This window comes from Lathyrus oleraceus, chromosome 3 (genome assembly GCF_024323335.1).
Source record: "Lathyrus oleraceus cultivar Zhongwan6 chromosome 3, CAAS_Psat_ZW6_1.0, whole genome shotgun sequence".
Taxonomy (NCBI): domain Eukaryota; kingdom Viridiplantae; phylum Streptophyta; class Magnoliopsida; order Fabales; family Fabaceae; genus Lathyrus; species Lathyrus oleraceus.
Genome location: NC_066581.1, coordinates 449,834,144 through 449,853,663, shown reverse-complemented (window position 1 = coordinate 449,853,663; position 19,520 = coordinate 449,834,144). Strand labels below are relative to the sequence as shown.

Below are 19,520 nucleotides of genomic sequence, written 5' to 3'. Positions count from 1 at the left end.
GGATTTGGACTCTTGAGAAATTATGGCAATTAAAAAGAAAAAATAAAAATAATGTCTGCCCTTTTAAAAGAAAGAGCCACATTAATGATAAATCATTCCCTAGATTTGAGAATAGTATCTATTCCCTTAGCACACGCTACCTAAACTCAGCAACTGCCATTTCCATTCAACTTCTAAGAAAAGCTCAGCTAGGGCAAAGAAACCCTTCTCAAAAGTCCTTCAACATGTCTCAACATCCATCGTCATCTGGTTCCAAACCCTCCCAACATGCAAAGACTTCATCCATGGAGTTTGTAGATGAAGACATAATGGACGTCACTCCCCTATGCATGATACCGGGCGACACCACAGGTACCTCCTCCACTGCTGGAGATAAGCAAGGTAATACCTCTGGTAACTCCTCTCTTCCTAAAGACATGCATTACACTGACCGCGCTATAAGGAGACTGGTTACTAGAATACTGAGTGAAGGACATAAAGTTGAAGGGGTCTCTACCCCTCTGTCCAGAAGGGAACCCTCTCCTGAGAGAGAACCCCATGCTGATAAAGATGATGATTCATCTAGATCAGAAAAAGAGGTGCCTGCTGAAGGGCTTTGCTCTCTAGGTAAAACCCTGCCTAGCAAGAAACAAAATGTGTCTCAAGAAAAATATTATTGATCTAGAGGAAGAAAGCACTGAAGGAGAAGATGATCCCTTGGTTCATCTGGTTAAACCTAGCATAGCTGAGAAACTGAGAACTAAGAAAGGAAAAAGTATGGCTAAAATGAGAGCTGCTAGAGTGAAAAAGACTGCAGGAGTAGGACCCTCAAAACCCTGGAGCAAGGTTGAGGTTGGAAAAAGAAAAGAAAGACACAACTCTGATTTTGAGGAGGATGTTGAAGAGGATGTCCCAGACATCTCCCTTGCAAAAAGGCAGGCTATTCAGAAATCTCCTGGCAAGGCTGCTGCTGTCCATCTAGACAATATCTCCTTTCATTTGGAAGATGGAGCAGCAAAGTGGAAATATGTCATTCAGAGAAGAGTAGCCATTGAAAGAGAACTTGAACAAGAAGCTGTAGAGGTAAAGGAGGTTATTGAGCTGATCAAAAATGCTGGACTCATGAAGACTGTGGTAACTCTACCCCAATGCTATGAGTGGCTGGTTAAAGAGTTTATTGTTAATATCCCTGAGGATATTCATGATAAGAACAACAGGGAGTTTTGCAAGGTATTTGTAAGAGGCAAATGTGTAAAATTCTCACCAAGTGTCATCAACAAGTTCCTAGGAAGAGGAATGGATGGAGGAGTAGACCTAGAAACCACAGATAATGAGGTCTGTAAGGCTATCACAGTTGGCCAAGTTAAGGAATGGCCTAGTAGAAATCACTTATCAGCTGGAAAACTCAGTGTTAAATATGCCATCTTGCACAAAATTGGCTCAGCTAATTGGGTTCATACTAATCATGCCTCTACTATCTCCATCAATCTTGGAAGAATCATTCATGCTATTGGAACAAGGGTTAACTATGATTTTGGCAAGTTCATATTTGAACAAACCATTAGACATGCTTCTACAAATTATGTGAAGTTACCCATTGCCTTTCCCTCCCTTATTTATGGCATTATCCTAAGCCAACAACCAGGGATTCTGAGCACAAGTGACATCCCAAGCAGGAGAAAATCCCCTCTGTCCATCCATTACAAGCTGTTTGAGGGAAGTCATGTCAATGATGTCATGACATCTGCCAGAAGGGAGTTTGCATCTAAAGGAAGCCTGATTGACCAACTAAAAGAGACCTGCAAAGAATTGGACAATGGTATAAGGGTGGCCAAGGCCAGAAAAGAAGCTTTAGAAGTTCTCATTTATAGCTTGGAAAGGGAAGACAGAGAAAAGGTTGGAAAGGACTCAAATACAAGATCCCAATGCAGTGCTGAAAGCTCAGAAGATTCTGAAGATGAAGATGAAGGTGAAGAAGATACTTCTTCTTCTGATTAATGGTTCCTTCCTGTATTGAAGACCCGGGGGTAACTGGAAGGGATGGTGGAAATTGCTGTTGTTTGGAAGGCTGTTTTTTTTTTTTGTTTTTTGTGGCAATCCTCATGATGCCTGTTATGTAATATTAAGGGCTCTTAATGAGTTCCTTGAATTTGTTCATTGTCTCAGCTTTCTGCTGTGTATAATGATGTTGTGTACTTCCTGAATTTTTGTTTTAACATGCTTAATGTTATAACATATGTTTTAAACTTTCTCTGCTAGACTAATAGACATTTATTTTGTCTCATTGGTCACCTTTGGTCAATTTTGACTAAAAAGGGGGAGAAGTGCTTGATATGGAAGTTGGATGTGACTGATCAGAATGACAGCTATTATTGATATGGTGCACAGGTACTGATGTTGTAGCAGATGTCAGTATGACATTCTGGCTGGTACAGGTGCTGGAGTTACAGTAGCTGTTATTTGATGAATGCATAGATTTAGGGGGAGAAGAAGTACCCTGGTGTACTGTGCATTTGTGTGTCTTACTAGTTGCATCCATAACAAGTAATTCTGATTGTTGCACAGATTTAGGGGGAGGAGAAGTACCCTTGTGCATGTGTGTATTACTAGTAGCCATAGCTAGTAATTGTTTTTGCTTCTGCTGCTGATTAAACTACTGTTATGTGGTTTAACTGCTATTAGTTTACCTTGTGAACAAAAAGGACAAATATATGTTTTAGCCAAAATTTGCCAAGGGGGGAGTTTGTTGATTCTAAGAGTTGGCAGCAATTTTGGTAAAACAAAGAGTGTTCACAAGATGTCATGTGTGATGTCTTAACATGAGATATCCTATGTACCTGCTGGAGTTGAAGAACATATGCAAGCAGGATTATTTCAGAATGCCACTTATAGGGCTTCTGATATTGGTTGTACCTGCTGGAGCTTATATGGAAGACATGCTGCAGGATTGTTTCAGATGACATACACATTGTCATGGTAACTGATACGGTTGTACCTGCTATAAAAGGAAACTGGATTATGCAGGATTTTTCCAGATGTTAGACCCGATGTCATGACATCCTGTAAACAGAACATTCAGTGTGAATGTATGGTGTTTTGTGATTGCACAATTGGTGGCAATCATTGGTTGATTGAAGATATGGCTAGCTGGCGCATTCTATCAGGGATATCAACCAGATTTGTTTATTTTCCAAGGAGATCTTTACAGCTGATATGAAAAGAGTTGATTGGAAAATATATTTAGGGTTTTCAAGCTGTCCAATGTTTCTATAAAAAGGGACTCAGAAAACCTGTTTGTACACACAACCAATACTGAGCGAAATTTAGAGAGAGAGCTAGGGTTTGTGTCTGTAGGTCCTTCAAGTCATCCATTGATGATTGAATTGGACTGATTTGTCTTCTTGATCAAAGCTTTGAATCAAGATCAAGAGTGTGTCTTCTTGATTGAAACTGTGAAGTAAAATCAAGAATATTGTAATTGAAAAGTTTTTTCTTTTCACAAGGGATTATTGTTTAAAATCACGGGTGTGTGATTGTAAGGGAAGTGAGTGGGTTCTCATATCTAAGAGTGCTTAGGTAGAAATTGCACGGGTAGAGATTAGGTGAGAAAGACTGTAACTTGGTGAAGTGTACGGATAGTGTTTGAACTAATTCTATTTTAGTGGATTTCCTTCCTGGCTTGGTAGCCCCCAGACGTAGGTGAGTTGCACCGAACTGGGTTAACAATTGCTTGTGTTATTTGCTTTAACATTCTGTTTTTGTTTATCCATTGTTTATAACCAGATATCAGTGTCGTGACATTACCTTCGACATCTTATATCTGATACTAGAATTTCAGTTTTATGATATGATGCACAAGGAGATCGAGGTGTATGTTGATGATATGATTGCGAAGTCGAGAACGGAAGTTGAACTTGTAGAGCACTTGTTGAAACTTTTCCAGCGTTTGAGGAAGTACAAACTCCGCCCTAATTCGAACAAGTGTACATTTGGAGTCCGTTCCGGCAAGTTATTGGGCTTTATTGTTAGTGAAAGAGGTATTGAAGTTGATCCTGCCAAGGTCAAAGCAATACAAGAGATGCCTGCGCCCAAAACTGAGAAGCAAGTCCGGGGTTTTCTTGGCCGCTTGAATTACATTTCCATATTTATATCCCACATGATTGCCACATGTGCGCCTATATTCAAGCTCCTTCGGAAAGATCAGCATCATGATTGGACTAAGGATTGCCAAGAGGCCTTTGATAGTATCAAAGAGCATCTATCTGAGCCTCCGATTTTGTCCCCGCCTGTTGAAGGGAGACCCTTGATTATGTACTTGACAGTGCTTGATGACTCCATGGGTTGTGTATTGGGTCATCAAGATGAATCAGGGAAGAAAGAATATGCCATATACTATTTGAGTAAGAAGTTCACTGATTGTGAGTCTCGGTACTCAACACTCAAGAAGACATGTTGTGCTTTGGCTTGGGTTGCTAAGCGTTTACGCCAGTATATGTTGAATCATACGACTTGGTTGATATCCAAAATGGATCCAATCAAGTATATCTTTGAGAAGCCTGCTTTAACCGGGAGGATTGCCCATTGGCAGATGCTATTGTCTGAGTATGATATTGAGTGTCGAGCTCAGAAAGCTATTAAAGGTAGTATCTTGGCTGACCACTTGGCACATCAACCAATTGAGGATTATCAGTATGTTCAGTACGACTTCATAGATGAGGAGATTCTGTATTTGAAGATGAAAGATTGCGATGAGCCTATGCTCGATGAAGGGCTAGAGCCTGGTTCTTGATGGAGCATGGTATTTGATGGTGTTGTTAATCAGTATGGAAATGGTATTGGGGCAGTGATTATTACTCCTCAGGGCACACATTTTCCTTTTACAGCAAGGCTAACTTTCAAATGCACGAATAATATGGCGGAGTATGAGGCCTGTATTATGGGATTGGAAGAGTGTATTGATCTTAGGATCAAACATCTTGATGTTTATGGTGATTCGGCCCTTGTTGTTAATCAGTTTAGGGTGAATGGGAGACGAATCAGCCTTGCCTTATCCCATACAGAGATTATGCGAGGAGGATTTCAACTTTCTTTACTGAGCTTGACTTCCATCATATTCCTCGAGATGAGAATCGGATGGCAGATGCTCTTGTTACGCTTGCTTCGATGATTGTGGTGAAATACTGGAATGAAGTCCCCAATACTACCGTGATGCGCTTGGATAGACCAGCTCATGTATTTGCAGTTCAAGAGGTGAAATATGATAAGACATGGTATTATGACATCAAATGTTTTCTTCAGAGTCAGATTTACCCGTCTGGGGCATCTGTTAAAGATAAGAAGACTTTGAGGAGATTATTTGGCAGTTTCTACCTCAATGGCGATGTGGTTTTTAAGAGGAACTTTGACATGGTTCTGCTCAGATGCATGGGTAGACACGAAGCAGACCTGTTGATGACTGAAGTCCATGAGGGTTCATTTGGTACTCATTCCAATGGACATGCCATGGCAAAGAAGATGTTGAGAGCAGGCTACTATTGGCTGACAATGGATTCTGACTGCTACAAATACGTGAAGAAATGCCACAAGTATCAGATTTACACGGATAAGATTCATATTCCCCCGACACTTATGAATGTTATTTCCTCACCATGGCCTTTCTCTATGTGGGGAATTGACATGATTGGCATGATAGAGCCAAAGGCGTCGAACGGTCATCGTTTTAGTGTCGTAGCAATTGATTACTTCACTAAATAGGTTGAAGCGACATCATATTCGAACGTGACCAGGCAGGTGGTTGTGAAGTTTATCAAGAATCAACTCATATGCCGATATGGTATGCCAGACAAGATCATTATTGATAATGGATCTAACTTGAACAACAAGATGATGAAAGGGCTTTGTAGCGAGTTCAAAATTGCACATCATAATTCTTCTCCCTACAAACCCAAGATGAATGAGGTTGTTGAAGCTGCTAACAAGAACATCAAGAAGATTATCCAGAAGATGGTTGTTACGTACAAAGATTGGCACGAGATGTTGCCATTTGCTTTGCATGGCTATCGTAGATCTGTCCGCACTTCAACAAGGGCAACCCCTTTCTCTCTTGTATATGGCATGGAGGTTGTGCTCCCCATAGAGGTTGAGATCCCATCAATGAGAATCTTGATGGAAGCCAAGTTGATTAAGGCTGAATGGGTTCAGAGTCATTATGACCAACTGAATTTGATCGAAGAGAAGAGATTAACTTCCATGTGCCATGGTCAGTTATATCAGCAAAGGATGAAGAAAGCCTTTGATAAGAAGGTCAAGCCTTTTGTATTCCGAGAAGGTAGCCTCGTGCTCAATAAAGTTTTGTCTTTCGCGCCCGATTCCATGGGAAAGTGGACTCCAAACTATGAAGGTCCATATGTTGTTAAGAGAGCCTTCTCAGGCGATGCTTTGATACTTACAACTACGGATGGGGAGGATTTCACATGTCCTGTGAATTCAGATGCAGTCAAGAAATACTTCACCTAAAAATAAAAGCAGAATAGCTCGCTAAGTTGAAAACCCGAAAGGGCGACTTAGGCAAAAATGAGCGTCTCGGTGGATTGAAAACCCGAAAGGGCGGTCCAGGCAAAAGTTAGAGACATAAAAAAAAAAGAATATATATATCCCTCTAGATTGAGTACCTCACCCGGGGGCAATCTAGGGAAAAATTAGGGATCTGGCAAGTAACTGCATCCTGACAAGACTTTGTTCTACAAGCTGTCGTCTGTCAAAGATTCTCGCTCAGTCATCGTCAACTGAAGCTTCAAATACATTGGATTCAGAGTTGGTGGAGAAACGGTCATTATGTTCAATGTGGCCCTTTTTTCCAATATATATCACCAATTTCAAATTTTATAAAGATCCATGGAGTCTCGCCATTTGTAGACTACCATTCCATCAAATAAATTTGAGCTTTTATCCAATTCTTTGGACTCTTATTTGTTTCTGCTTAACAAATGTTTGCATGTTTTAAATTGATAAATATTATTGTTTTAAACAAATAAAGTTTTTATAAACTGTTTTTAAACAAAGTGAACATTCACAACGACTGAAAGGATAAATGGAATGTCTTCAATGCTCTCCCAAGGATAGTACGATCTTCAAAAGGGTAAGACATTTGTTCATATTCCTAGCATATGTATATTCTCTTCATCATCTTTCAGGCTGTCTCCTTAGCATATGTATTTTCTCCTGTGGGCCTGACCTTCTCTTTTGAGATGTTATACCGGATGTCTATCCATTGATTCTTGGACCTGTTTGTGTTAGATGTGTTTGTTTGTCAGCATTAATCATAGATAAACCATGCATATACATGCATAATTATAAAATTCAGATATTCACGTTGCATTCTCTTCCATATATCTTTGCTTGTTATCTCCTGCTAGTGGTGGAATATTCTTCCCCAAGCAGATGTTTGTGTCTGATCTCTCCACATAGAGTCAGCCCTATAGGCAGAAAGTGTCTATCTCTCCTTCATTTATCCCCACCGAGTTATGCCTTCGTGGATGATTTTTGTTTCAGTCTCCTCCCCAGTTGTGTATCTGGATGTAATTACTCCCCTGAGTTATATCCTTATTGGGTTGAGTCTTGTTTCACTGTGTCTCTCTAGTTTGTTCCTAGATTGACCCCTTTCTTACTATTTCCCCTGCAGTTCCATGTGGTTCGGTTGTTTAATTACTCAGTAACCAGTAATTGTTCATCCTTTCCCCAGTGGACTTTGTGGCCTTCTACCTAGTAATTGGTAGTTGTAAGTCCTATTTCTGTGGTTTTCTACCCAATAACTGGTAGATGTAATCCCCTCTTTGTTGGTTATCTTCATCCAATATTCGGTATTGATATTCCTTCATTTTTGAGTGTACCACCCCGTAACCATTGATACATCTCTTGGATAATTGCTTTTTTCCAGCAATTTATCCCCAGCGAGTCATTTTTCATTTACCCTTGTTCGGTAATGATTGTTTCTCCTTTTGGATTGGTCATCATTTTATAGCCAGTAACCGGTATCCCGATGTCCTTTCTTTTTTTCGGTCGATTATCCTTTATTAACCCAGTAACCGGTTGTGGATAATCTTCCATGCGAGTATATTATCTACGTTCTGACGGTAATAGATAATATATCTCATGCGCTCTTCAGTCGAAGTCTTTTTCTTCCTCAGTTGAGTAAGATTCGTACTTCCTTATGGAATCGAATGTCCATCCTGTAAATTGAGTTTGCTTTTTCAACCCTCCTTTTCGGATGATGAGTGTCTTGTATATGTCCCCAATTCTCGCCTGGTTGGTCACCTATTATATGCCCAGTAACCGGTATCCTTGGTGTTCCTTCCTTTTGCTCCCTATTATGACTTTTGTCCCCTGTGGAGTCAGATTTTCCTGAGTTGAAATATTCCTTTTGGGTTTTCCTTAGATGTTTTGGATGATTGATATCTCTCACCCTTATACCAGTCTTAGATATTCTTTCTCCTTGAGCGTGTTGTTCTGTCACCTAGTAACCGGTGTTTTGATTACATGTCTCTTTGAGTTTATTATCCAGTAACCGGTAATATCTCATTTTTCTTCATCGGCGGAATCCTTTAGTGGATATTTCCCACCTGAGACAGGATTTTTTATCCGAAGTATCCTTTGTGGATAGTTTTGTTGTATTGGTGTATTCCCCAATACATGCATCTTTGCGTCAGCTCGAGCATTTCCATTGATTTATTTTCATGGAATCCCTTCGTGTCTCCCAGCAAGTTTTCAAGTCGTGACCTGCTCACGCATTTTACCCTTCTTTTTCCCTAGAGTCTTTGTCTCCTTAGTGAGCATATTACTCTTATGGATTTTTCAGTTTCTCATGATTTCATTTTCCTTTGTGGCCATATTTCCCCACATAATATTAACTTTTGCATGCATACATTTGCATCATGAGGTCTCTTAGGTACCAAAATTCGTCTCTTTGTTATTATTTAAGCCCATTCTATCTCGTCGAGACTAAGATTTTAACCTTCATATCTCCGGCTAGAATGACCTTAAATAGGGGCATCTGTAAGACCCTAATTTTGACCCTAAGATCCCTCATGGCATCATATCATTGCACATTGCATTTGCCTCAAGGATCGTAGCTGAGTGGCTCTTAACCCTTGGATTGGGACTTGTGTGAGTTGGTTTGAGACCACCAAGCATGCTTGTATTGTATATTATTGCTTTTCTTATTTTGTTTACTAACCAAAAGCACAAAAATATGTCACTAACTTTTTTTGTTTTGAAGCTCAAGCAATCATGAGATCCCTTGCTCCTAGGAAGCTCCTATGCTCATTGAAGTGGCTAGATGAAGATGAAAGCAAGCATGAAAATGGTTCCCAAAGCTCTCAATCATCATATATGTTTACCAAGTATCTAAATTTGCTAATTTGATCAAGATAAACCAAGGGGCTTGAGGATTGTTTCCCAAGGAAACCCTAATTCAACTGTGCATTGACTATGCCTTGCTCATGAAGCAACCTTAACCTATGATCAAATACAATCCAGGTAAGTTCTTTCATTCATCACTTTATGCATATATGATCCTATGTGAGTATTCTCTATCATTCATTCATCAAGATTTGAAGTTTGGACTTGAGAAGTTGACCAGTCAAGTCATCTGACTATTTTGAGATCCACTGAGACCTAACTTTTGATGTGTTTGTCAAATGAATATGACCCTAAGAGAACAAATGTTTTTAAGAGCAATATGAATAACTTTCATGTTCATAAAAAATCCATTTGAAACATGGAAGGTCATCATTCATTTCAAAACATTATAGGTCATTTTGACTAAAACCCTAATTTTAGGTCAACTTCCCAAGGACCTAACTCCTTCATATTTTATGATTTTGAGGTGAGACCAATTTCATTGGAAAGCTTAAGATGTCTAAGTCTAATGATATGTTGGACAAAATTTCATAATCCTAAAATAAACACATGTGATAAAACAAAACATTATAGGTCACTTTGGACCAAAGCCATTGAATCTTGAAAAGGTCCAACTTCAAGTTACCATAAATTTCTCATCAAAAATTCAAATTATGCAAAATGTAAGTCCAAATTGGTCATATTGGAAATATCTACAAGTTTGTTATTGGAGATTTTTCCAGTTGAGGCTTGCATCATCAAAACAAAAGGGCTTGAAGTTGGCCACTTTTGGCAAATTTTTCAAAGATATGTTTTGTACATCAAACTTCATGGCCAGTTTTCAGAATTTTCCAAACTCCAAATGGATTTTTGACCAACATAACTTTTCTTGCTTATGTCAAGAACTTTCAAACTATTACTCACATGCCTATGTTTGGATTTTTTATGTATGACTTTAGAAGAGGGGAACATTTGGGCCAAAATATGCATTTCACATGGAATCTTCATGCACAAGCTAATACCATTCAAATTGCACGTCCAAACCTTCTCCACATAAGCTCAGCATTCATTTCCAATTGGTTTTGGGCCTCACATGCGCCTGTACAGGCCCATGCATGGAGGACCCAATGATCATGCACACGAGTTTTTGCCTTGCTTTCCTTGTAGCTACAACTATAAGTACATGCCTTGCTTCATCCAAATCTCATCCTTGAATCAAGTTTGCAGCTACACCTATAAATACCATACCAAAGGAATTCTCATTTTTTATTTCTCATTTCAAGTTTGGGTTTCAACAAAATCAGTTGATCTTCAATACTAATTCCTTAGCCTTGCACTCATACCATACCTCAAGATAAAGCTGCAAGCAAGAGTTAGAAGGAATCGTGCTGATCAAAGCTGCTCTCCAAAGGTTCATTGCTCAACTGTTTTGATTTGTATCTCATAGTATATCGTGAATTTTTTGTGTTTGTTTGGTTCTCTGAAGTCCTCGTGTGAGAGGCAAGCCATTGGTGGCTTTGATTTTGTGAATTGTTGCATTTCAGATTGAACACCTGGATTTTCCATCTCAGATTTCTCCTTCCATAGAGATCTTGAGAGAAATCCAAGGTTACAGGGGTGATGTACATCACCCCAACTTTAATTTGGTATAAGGCACGTGCAATTTCGTTGAGGTTGCAAAACCTGCAACTGGTGGCCGGTTTCTGTTGGCTCACCGGAGAAGACGGTGGTTTCCACCACCGTCCCAACGTGGAACCTCCTTGGCCTTTGGATCTAACTGGCACGATCTAATCTCGGCCTTTACTTCATTTGACTTTTTTAAATTCACTTGGCAACACGTTTGACTGATGATCACCATGCGCGCGCTTCTGGACCATTTGATTCTCCATGTCAATTAATGAAGTTGATCATGCGCTCCTGATTATTTCTATTTTCCTAATTTCTGTTTTATTTTCTAATTTTTTTTTTTTTTTCAAAAATTCATAACTCTTTTATTTGGAATCACAAAAATATGGGACCAATTGCAAAAAATTTCTTTTAAAATCTAGTTTCATAATCTGATTTTAATTATTTTTGTGATTTCATTTAATATTTTTTGTGAATTATTTTGTTTTTAATAGTTTTTAATTCATTTTAAATACTTTTTGATATTCAAAAATTCCAAAAATATTTTCTTAACACATATGGATGATGATAAGTTTATGAAAAATATTCTCATCAATTTCTTAATTGATTTGAGATTTATTTGAGATTTTAGTTCATTTGTGTTATTTTTCTTGATTTTTAATTGTTTTAAAATAGTTTCTGTTTTCCAAAAATGTTGAGAAAATTTGTCAAACCTTGTTTGACCATGTTAGACTTATGATGATTCAATTGGACTTATCCAAGTTGATTTGAATTGAATTTGAAATTTGACCTTACTTTGTTCATTTTATTTCATGTATTATTTCAATTCCAAAAATACCAAAAATATGTTTGACCTTTCTTGGCTTCTAATCTTCATTTTACTTCTGTTTACCATTGGTTGATGTTGATTCCATTCACATTTGACCATTGTATTTTGATTATGTCATTTGAATTCTCATTTTCTATTCATTTCATTTCATCTTCATCTTCTTCTTTTAATTTTGGCCAATGAGTTAATAATTTGTGGTTAGTCTTGACATATGAGAGGCTTAACCTTCTTTGATCCAAATTAAATTCAACTTAATCAAAGATCAAGTGAATTGCTTTGTGTCCAAGATAGGTTGCTTCTTGGTCAAGCAAAAAACCTAAGATCCATACAAGGCCTTTCCTTCTTTTCTTTTCGCATGACAAGTTGTAGGAGCTTGGCTTACTAGTCATGGTCTCTAACTTATGTTTATTTGCCTATAGTTTTATTGACCGGCCTCTGATAGGTGTGACTACTACATTAGTCCACTTACGATTTCTTAACATAGCGCTAAATTGCCTTATGGCACACTAATACTAACTACTAATTACTAACTTTTAATTCAAGCATTTAATTCTTGCAATTTACTTTAATGAAATTTAATTTCTTGCTCATTTATTCATATTGTCTTTTCCCTTTGCTCATTTGAGCTCATGTTTATGTTTATGCCATTTTCCTTCTGCTCATTTGAGCTTATTATTGTATATAAATATATTGTTGCTTTGTGTTTATTTTGTGATTGTTTGTGTGAACCCAATGCAAAAAGGTGAAAATACTTAGAATTAGGACCTTACCTATGCTTAATGGAGTTCAAGAGCAACTAGACCTCATGCCTTTAGAATGCTAAATTGATTGAAGAGCAACTAGGCCTCATGCCTCTAGAATGCTTAATCTTAAAAGTTGACTTGAAAGGACCCCTGATCTAAACTCACTCTTATTCCATTCCTCTTATTGCATTGTGAACTTTTTGATTGTTTGTTCTTGTGTGATAGGGATTCCAAACTTGAGAAAGTAAGAAGGACCATTGTCATGAGTAGCCAAGTTAGGAGAAAACCAAGCCAATGGAGATCCTAGGATCTTGAATGTGATACTTGTTTGATTACTTTAGTTAATTGCTTGTTGCTTGCTAAGTCCAAAGGAAATGAGCATCTTGAATCATCTTTACGATCTCAAGAAAGGAACTCCAAGGGTTTTATCTCTTCTCTCATCTTTGCATGTTTAGGACTAGCCCTTCTCTTCTTCTCTCCACTCTAACCCAAGACAAACTCATTTTGTGCAAACATTGACATTGTTTTCAAAATAGAAACCTAGGCCATATGCTTTTGATATTTTTCAAACTCTTTTTCACTAATACTCATTGTAAATGAACCTTAAGTCAACTTTGACTTCATTTTGTGAATACTTCTAACTTGTAAATACAACTCACTCAAGTGATTTTTATGGTTCCAATGGCCACCTTTATTAAAACCCTTTTCATAAACATTAGCCATAGGTTTGAGTTATCATAGTGGTTGATGTAAACCTCACCTTATCCTCTGTGATTGGACTATAAGTCTTCCATACTTATTATAGGGTGGATCCCTCACTAGTATGTTTAAGCTCTCCTCACATGGTGGATTGTTGGTTTAGGTTGAGTTTTCTCCCTTTGATAACAAAAGACCTTAGGGATTTTGATCAAAACAATTCACCCATATTTTTGAGATTTTTACCCCGAACTACGAGGTTTTGATCCTACCTTTGTGATGGTACGTAGGAAATGGGTTTATCCATTCAAACAACAAAATTGTAAATAATATGTATATTCTTTTCTCATCCCCCCAATCATGTTTGCACAAATATTTTCACAAATACCAACCTACAATACACTTTGCAAAAAGGGCTCCCTTAGAGTACTAAAGATGTTTTTGGTGCTTAAAACCTTCCCATCTCATAACCAACCCCCTTACCCAGATCTCTGATATTTTTATTAGTTTTTCATTTGATAAAACTTCTCGGTTTTTGTTCGCTTTCTAACATTTCCTTTGGATAAATAGAAGTGCGGTGGCGACTCGAATTGTATGGTTACTTTTGATTTAGTCAATAAATTTAAGGTAACGAATACGCCGCTACAGTTCTGCATGCCTTTCCCCAACCGGAGTTGAGCATTTATTTTGGATTTCTATATCCTCAGTCTTCCTTGAATAAATGGTTGTGTGCTATCTTGAAGGAATTGAATATTTGAAGATAGGATTTATATCCTCGATGATTTATTTTCATCCCTAGCAGGTTCTCCAATTAGTGTTCCCATCTTGTTGAGATTAGCCGAGTATCTAGTTGTGATGATTGGATCTTCATGTTTGTATCCTTTGTGCTAGTTTGTCAACATAATCATATACATATTCATGCATAAACATAGCATCAAATATTTCATAACGCATTTGACCAGACTTTTTCTGATCCCCTGCTTTGGTGATATCATTTCCCCATGCAAATTTGGTGTGTTTATCCTCCTTCAATATAGAGTGTCAGCCCCTTAAGAAGAAAGAGTTTATCCTTTCTTCTTCCCCACTAAGTTATTTCCTCATGGATAATTATTATTTCTGCTTCCTCCCCAGTTCATTATCTGGATGGAACCACTCCCCTTGAGTTATATCCTCATTAGGTTGAGTCTTGTTTGACCGTTTCTTTCTAGTTCTTACCTAGATCGATATTTTGGTCCCCCAAGAGTTTCTTACCTAGTAACTGGTAATATCCTTCTTGATGTTGAGTAATTTACCTATTTTAATTTACCTAGTAACTGTTAAAAGGTAATTTACTTCTTTGACTTCTCCAACGGATTCGTTTTTGTTTCCCAAGCGAGTTTATCCTTGATATGTTCTCTTTAACTGGTGACAAATATTCTCTCTTTGGTCTTCTACGCAGTAACCGGTAGTTGTAAATCCTATTTTATTTTTAGTAGTTTATCCTTGATATGTTTACCGTATCCTGGTAACGGATATTCTTCCCCATCCCCCAACGAGTTTATCCTTGATATGTTTACCTTAACCAGTAACAGATATTCTCCCTGTTCGATATTCTACCCAGTAAATGGTAGATATAAATACTATTTTCTTTTTGGTAGTTTATCCTTGATTTGTTTACCGTAACCCGATAATGGATATTCTTCCTCATCCCCCAACAAGTTTATCCTTGATATGTTTATCTTAACCAGTAACAGATATTCTTCCTGTTCGATATTCTACCCAATAACTGGTAGATAAAAATCCTATATTTTTTGTGGTCGATCACCTTTGTTAAGCTGCCCTAACCGGTAGTTGGTGATTCTGTCTGGAAGTCTATCCTTAATATGTTTACCTTAACCAGTAACAGATATTCTTCCTTCTTTTCTGGCAAGTCTATCCTTGATATGTTTACCCTAACCGGTAATGGATAGTCTTCCTTCAGTATTCTGCCCAGTGACTGATAGATATAAATCCCACTCCTTTTCAGCAAGTCTATCCTTGATATGTTGAATTTAACCGGTGACAGATATTCTCTCTTTGGTCTTCTACCCAGTAATCGGTAGTTGTAAATCCTATTGCTAATTTTTCCCCAGTAGGTTATCTTTATCCAGTAACTGGTAATGGATATTCCTCATTTTTTCTCAGAGAGTCATCCTTGATATGTTTACCTTAATTGGTAACGGATGTCCCTCTTCTTGAGTGTATTATATTCCTACCCAATAACAGGTGGTAGATAATATATCTATTTTACTCTTGTGCTGAAGATATTTTTTCTTCCCCAGTTGAGTCTGGATTCATTTTTATTTGTGAAATCAAATTTCCTTTTGTTTTTTTGGGTATTTCAGATTTGTCCTGATTTCCACCTTTCCCCAGTGAATGTTTCTTGCGGTGTTCGTGTTATCCCGATACACGCAGATTCTTTTCCCTCCAGTATGAGTCTTTCCGTTGATTTATTTTCATGGAAATCCCCTCGTGTCTCCAACAGTTTTTAAGTTGTATCCTAACCTACACATAGCTTTTATCCCCTAGAGTCTTTGTCTCCTCAGTGAGTTTTCCTTTATGGAATGCATTATACTTCTATAAACTTTCAGTCTCTCCCGAATTATTTTTCTTTGTGGGAATGTATTCCCCACAAAGATTATTTTTGCATTCATACCATATACATCATGAGGTCTCTTAGGGACTAAAATTGTTTGTTGTTGTTGTTATTTAAGTCCATTATACGACGTTAATACAAAGATTTTAACCTTGACATCCCCGGATAGAATTACCTTAAATAGGGGCAGCTGTAAGACCCCAAATTTGACTCCTAAGATCCCTCATGCCATCTCATGATTTAACATTGGCATTGGGATCACACCTTGGTATCCTCCTCACCTATCATTCATTGGGTTTGCATTGGGAGAGATCACCAAGCATTTTTTATTGTATCATAGTCTACTTTCTTTGTTTACTAACCAAAATACAAAATATGTCTAGTGTACTTTTATTTCTTTAGTAGGTAATGTGTGCATCCACTTGTGCCTCATCACGCTCACATCTAGGGTTTGAGACCCTCAATACAAGGGGTCAAGTTAGCCAAGGTCCAAATTGGTTCTAAGCATCATAAATGGATCCTCATGTTCTTTATTTGTCACTTTTATCAAGAATTCATCAAGAGTTTGAAGCTTGTTTGTCAAAAAAGCCCTAATTCATCTGGGTATCTTGTGTGCCTTCCTCAATAAGTTTTTTCAATATTTGGTCAAAAAACACCAAGGGATACTCCATTGTACTTCATCATAAGCATATATGATCCTTCATGAGCCCCAAAGAGCAAAGGAACTTCAAGTTTTCAAGTTGGTTCAAGGAGGTTGACCAGAAAAGTCAACTAGTAAAATCTAGGGTTCCCTAGACCCTATCTCCTACAATTTTTATCATATAAAAATCATTCCATGATATACGTTACTCTTTATGACATTCCAAACAACTTTCATGTTGGCATCAAGAGCTAATTTTGCTTGGAAAGTCATTTTTTATAGTGAAAGATTATAGGTCATTATGTTTGTGCCCTATATAGAAGGCCAACTTCCAAGAATCATAACTTCCTCAATTTTAATGATATGAAGATGATATAAGTTTCATGATAAATTTCAAGATATCTTATCCAACGTTTCTTCTTTTAGAAATGTCAAATTCCACTTGCAAGGGCATGTACTAAGAGGAAACATTATAGGTCTATTTGGGTCCTTACCATTGAATAAGCAATTTTCCTAAACTTCTAAAATACATAACTGCATCATGCTAGCTCCAAATAGTGTCAAATTTGTGACCCAATTGAATATAATTGAAATATCTACAACTTTAAAGAGGAACCAAAGTCATTTGAAGCTCATAGAAAAAGTTATTCAAGATGGAAAAAGGGGTCATTTGACTTTTAACTTGGAAAATTTTCAAGTATGTTTGATTCCCCTGTTCGCGACGGGCTTGTCTGTCGGATAATGACAGTAAGTGCAAAACCTATCGTGTAATTTTAAAAGATTATCGAACGCATAGAGACCAATAGTCAAGCTAAAGTTATCTATTGTTGAAGTGCAAAGCTAAGGCTAAAGGTTATAAGGTTATGAACGGGAATGAAAATACTAATTTCTAACGGTTTAAAAGTTATGATAAAAAGTGAGTCCGGAATATGGATTTTATGTTCCTAGGGGCTTATCTAGAAGTTGGGCACCAAATATGATTCTACTGCGCTATGTAGAAAATATCGACTTAAAGGTCCCGTCTCACACTCTTGCGCTATCAACAAAGATCACACCTCCTAACCACATGATTTTGTTCTCGCTCTATCGACAAAGATAACACCTCCTAACCACATGATTTTGCTCTCGCGCTATCGACAAAGATCACACCTCCTAACCACATGATTTTGCTCTCGCTTGCCCGTTCTAGTTAGAAAGCGTATTTTGAAAGTAAATGAGATCCTAACCGATTCCTAAAGCTCTCTCGCTGTTTTTAGGATCGTTGCCTAGTTTCCACTATTCGGTTCCTTCCTCACACTCTCGCGCTATTGGACTGAACCTTGATTTATCTCACCTATTATTTCTATTGAGTCATGCCGGTAACGATGGTCCTTATAAGCCAGACTCAAAATAATTTAGCAAGGCATGATATTATTTGAAAACAACATAATTAAAGCATATAAAACTAAGAACAACATGGTATGCAAGTAATAAAAACAGTAAAGCCTACAAATATCAAAAGCGGTAAGAAAACCTTAAATTGCGTAAAGTAAAACTAGAATTAACTTGAACTTAAAAATATAGGGAAGCTTGATCTTGTTCCAAAATACAAATGGTACGGAAATAAAAAGGTGTGACAATCCCTCGATGTGAGTTATTGCAACTTCACAGGTAATTTTCTGCCTAAAACTAAGACGGAATTTTAATAGAGCTTCCTTGCAAATTCAATTAATTTCTAACACTCCGAAAATGGCTCTATATATAGAGTTCATATGCTTAGTAACTGCTTTGGACGTGTTGCATTAGTGGAGGGAGAAGTCGCTGAAAACTGCTAAGAAACTGTCTTACTAGCGTAATTCTGTTTCTGCGTGAAGATGGCGAACGCCATTAGGGAAATGGAGAACGCCATTGTCTTGCTCATTAAATGACGTGGCTGGAAGTGGAGATGGTGAATGCCATCTAGCAGGTCGCGAACGCCATTTGCTCAGATTGGTTAAAACTAACTCTTTTGCTCCACTTTGCCTCCCTTTTCGCTTCTTTTCCGCGAGGCTTACAAAACTCCAATGAAATCGACTAACAACTGCAAAACAAAATAAAAGACAGCAAAAGGCGATAAAATGCATAAAAACATAGACGTATAACATGTGAAATAAGCCTAAAAACACGATATGATTGCTTGTTATCAAATTCCCTCATACTTAGACTGTTTTTTATCCTCAAGCAATCACCCAACACATATGATAATTGATTAAACGCAATGTCTGAAACATAGGCACGACGACACTCTAAGTAGTACGAGACTGCTAGGCTAATGCTAGATAAATAGGTACTAGATAACAATAACAAGGATATCATAGTGACACACATCCGCATTTCATGGACAAAAACTCCCCCTTATGCAAAATCAATTCGAATCATGCCATTATTACTCGACCTTCATTCTTTGTTCTTTTTCAACCTCTTTTTCATTCTAGCACAATCACATTAAGCTCGTTATCAATAAACATTCAAGACAGGTGAACCTGTTAGGGACTATGATCTTGTTTTTAACTTTATCACACTTACTTAGCAAATTTTTGCTTAAGTATCAACTGAATTTTTAAGAGTTCGTACCGTTGGGCTAAATGATGGGGTGAGGATCACCTAACTTAGAAGGAACAAATCTTATCATAGATTTTATTCATTATATGTATTTTTTTTTGCTTGAGATCATACACTTATTTGCATCGACTTCCATACTCATGTGTGTGTTTTAGGATGGTGTTGACTGCTAGTATAAACTACTCAAGGGGTTACTTAAAGAAACTTAGAATTAAGGTCTTGGCATAATGGTTATTCAAATCAATGTCTCATACTTAGGGAATTTAGGGTGTTAGGACGATACCGATATTATCGAAACTTTCCCAAGTCTATCTAACAAAGCCCAAAAATGAGAAACAAACTATACTAAAGGTGTGTCATGCCATTGAATTAGAATAAAAAAAATCATTATTAGGGGTCAAATCCAAGGGAATTTTC

General features: G+C 37.5%; 1 protein-coding gene across 1 annotated transcript; it reads left to right on the top strand.

Moving 5' to 3' along the window:
- Nucleotides 1–224: 224 nt before the first annotated feature.
- On the top strand, nucleotides 225–2,238 carry LOC127131636 (uncharacterized). The gene is made up of 3 exons (XM_051060547.1): nucleotides 225–606; nucleotides 665–1,314; nucleotides 2,146–2,238. The coding sequence occupies exons 1-3, from the start codon at nucleotides 225–227 to the stop codon at nucleotides 2,236–2,238; spliced, it is 1,125 nt and encodes a 374-aa protein (XP_050916504.1).
- The last annotated feature ends 17,282 nt before the right edge of the window (nucleotides 2,239–19,520 follow it).

What these genes read in the sequence shown, in the direction of transcription:
- LOC127131636 (XM_051060547.1), top strand. Translation starts at nt 225, where the DNA reads ATGTCTCAACATCCATCGTCATCTGGTTCCAAACCCTCCCAACATGCA. An exon ending in TGAAGGGCTTTGCTCTCTAG is followed by an intron (nt 607 to 664) that starts GTAAAACCCTGC and finishes TTATTGATCTAG; the next exon opens with AGGAAGAAAGCACTGAAGGA. An exon ending in TAGAAACCACAGATAATGAG is followed by an intron (nt 1,315 to 2,145) that starts GTCTGTAAGGCT and finishes TCATTGTCTCAG; the next exon opens with CTTTCTGCTGTGTATAATGA.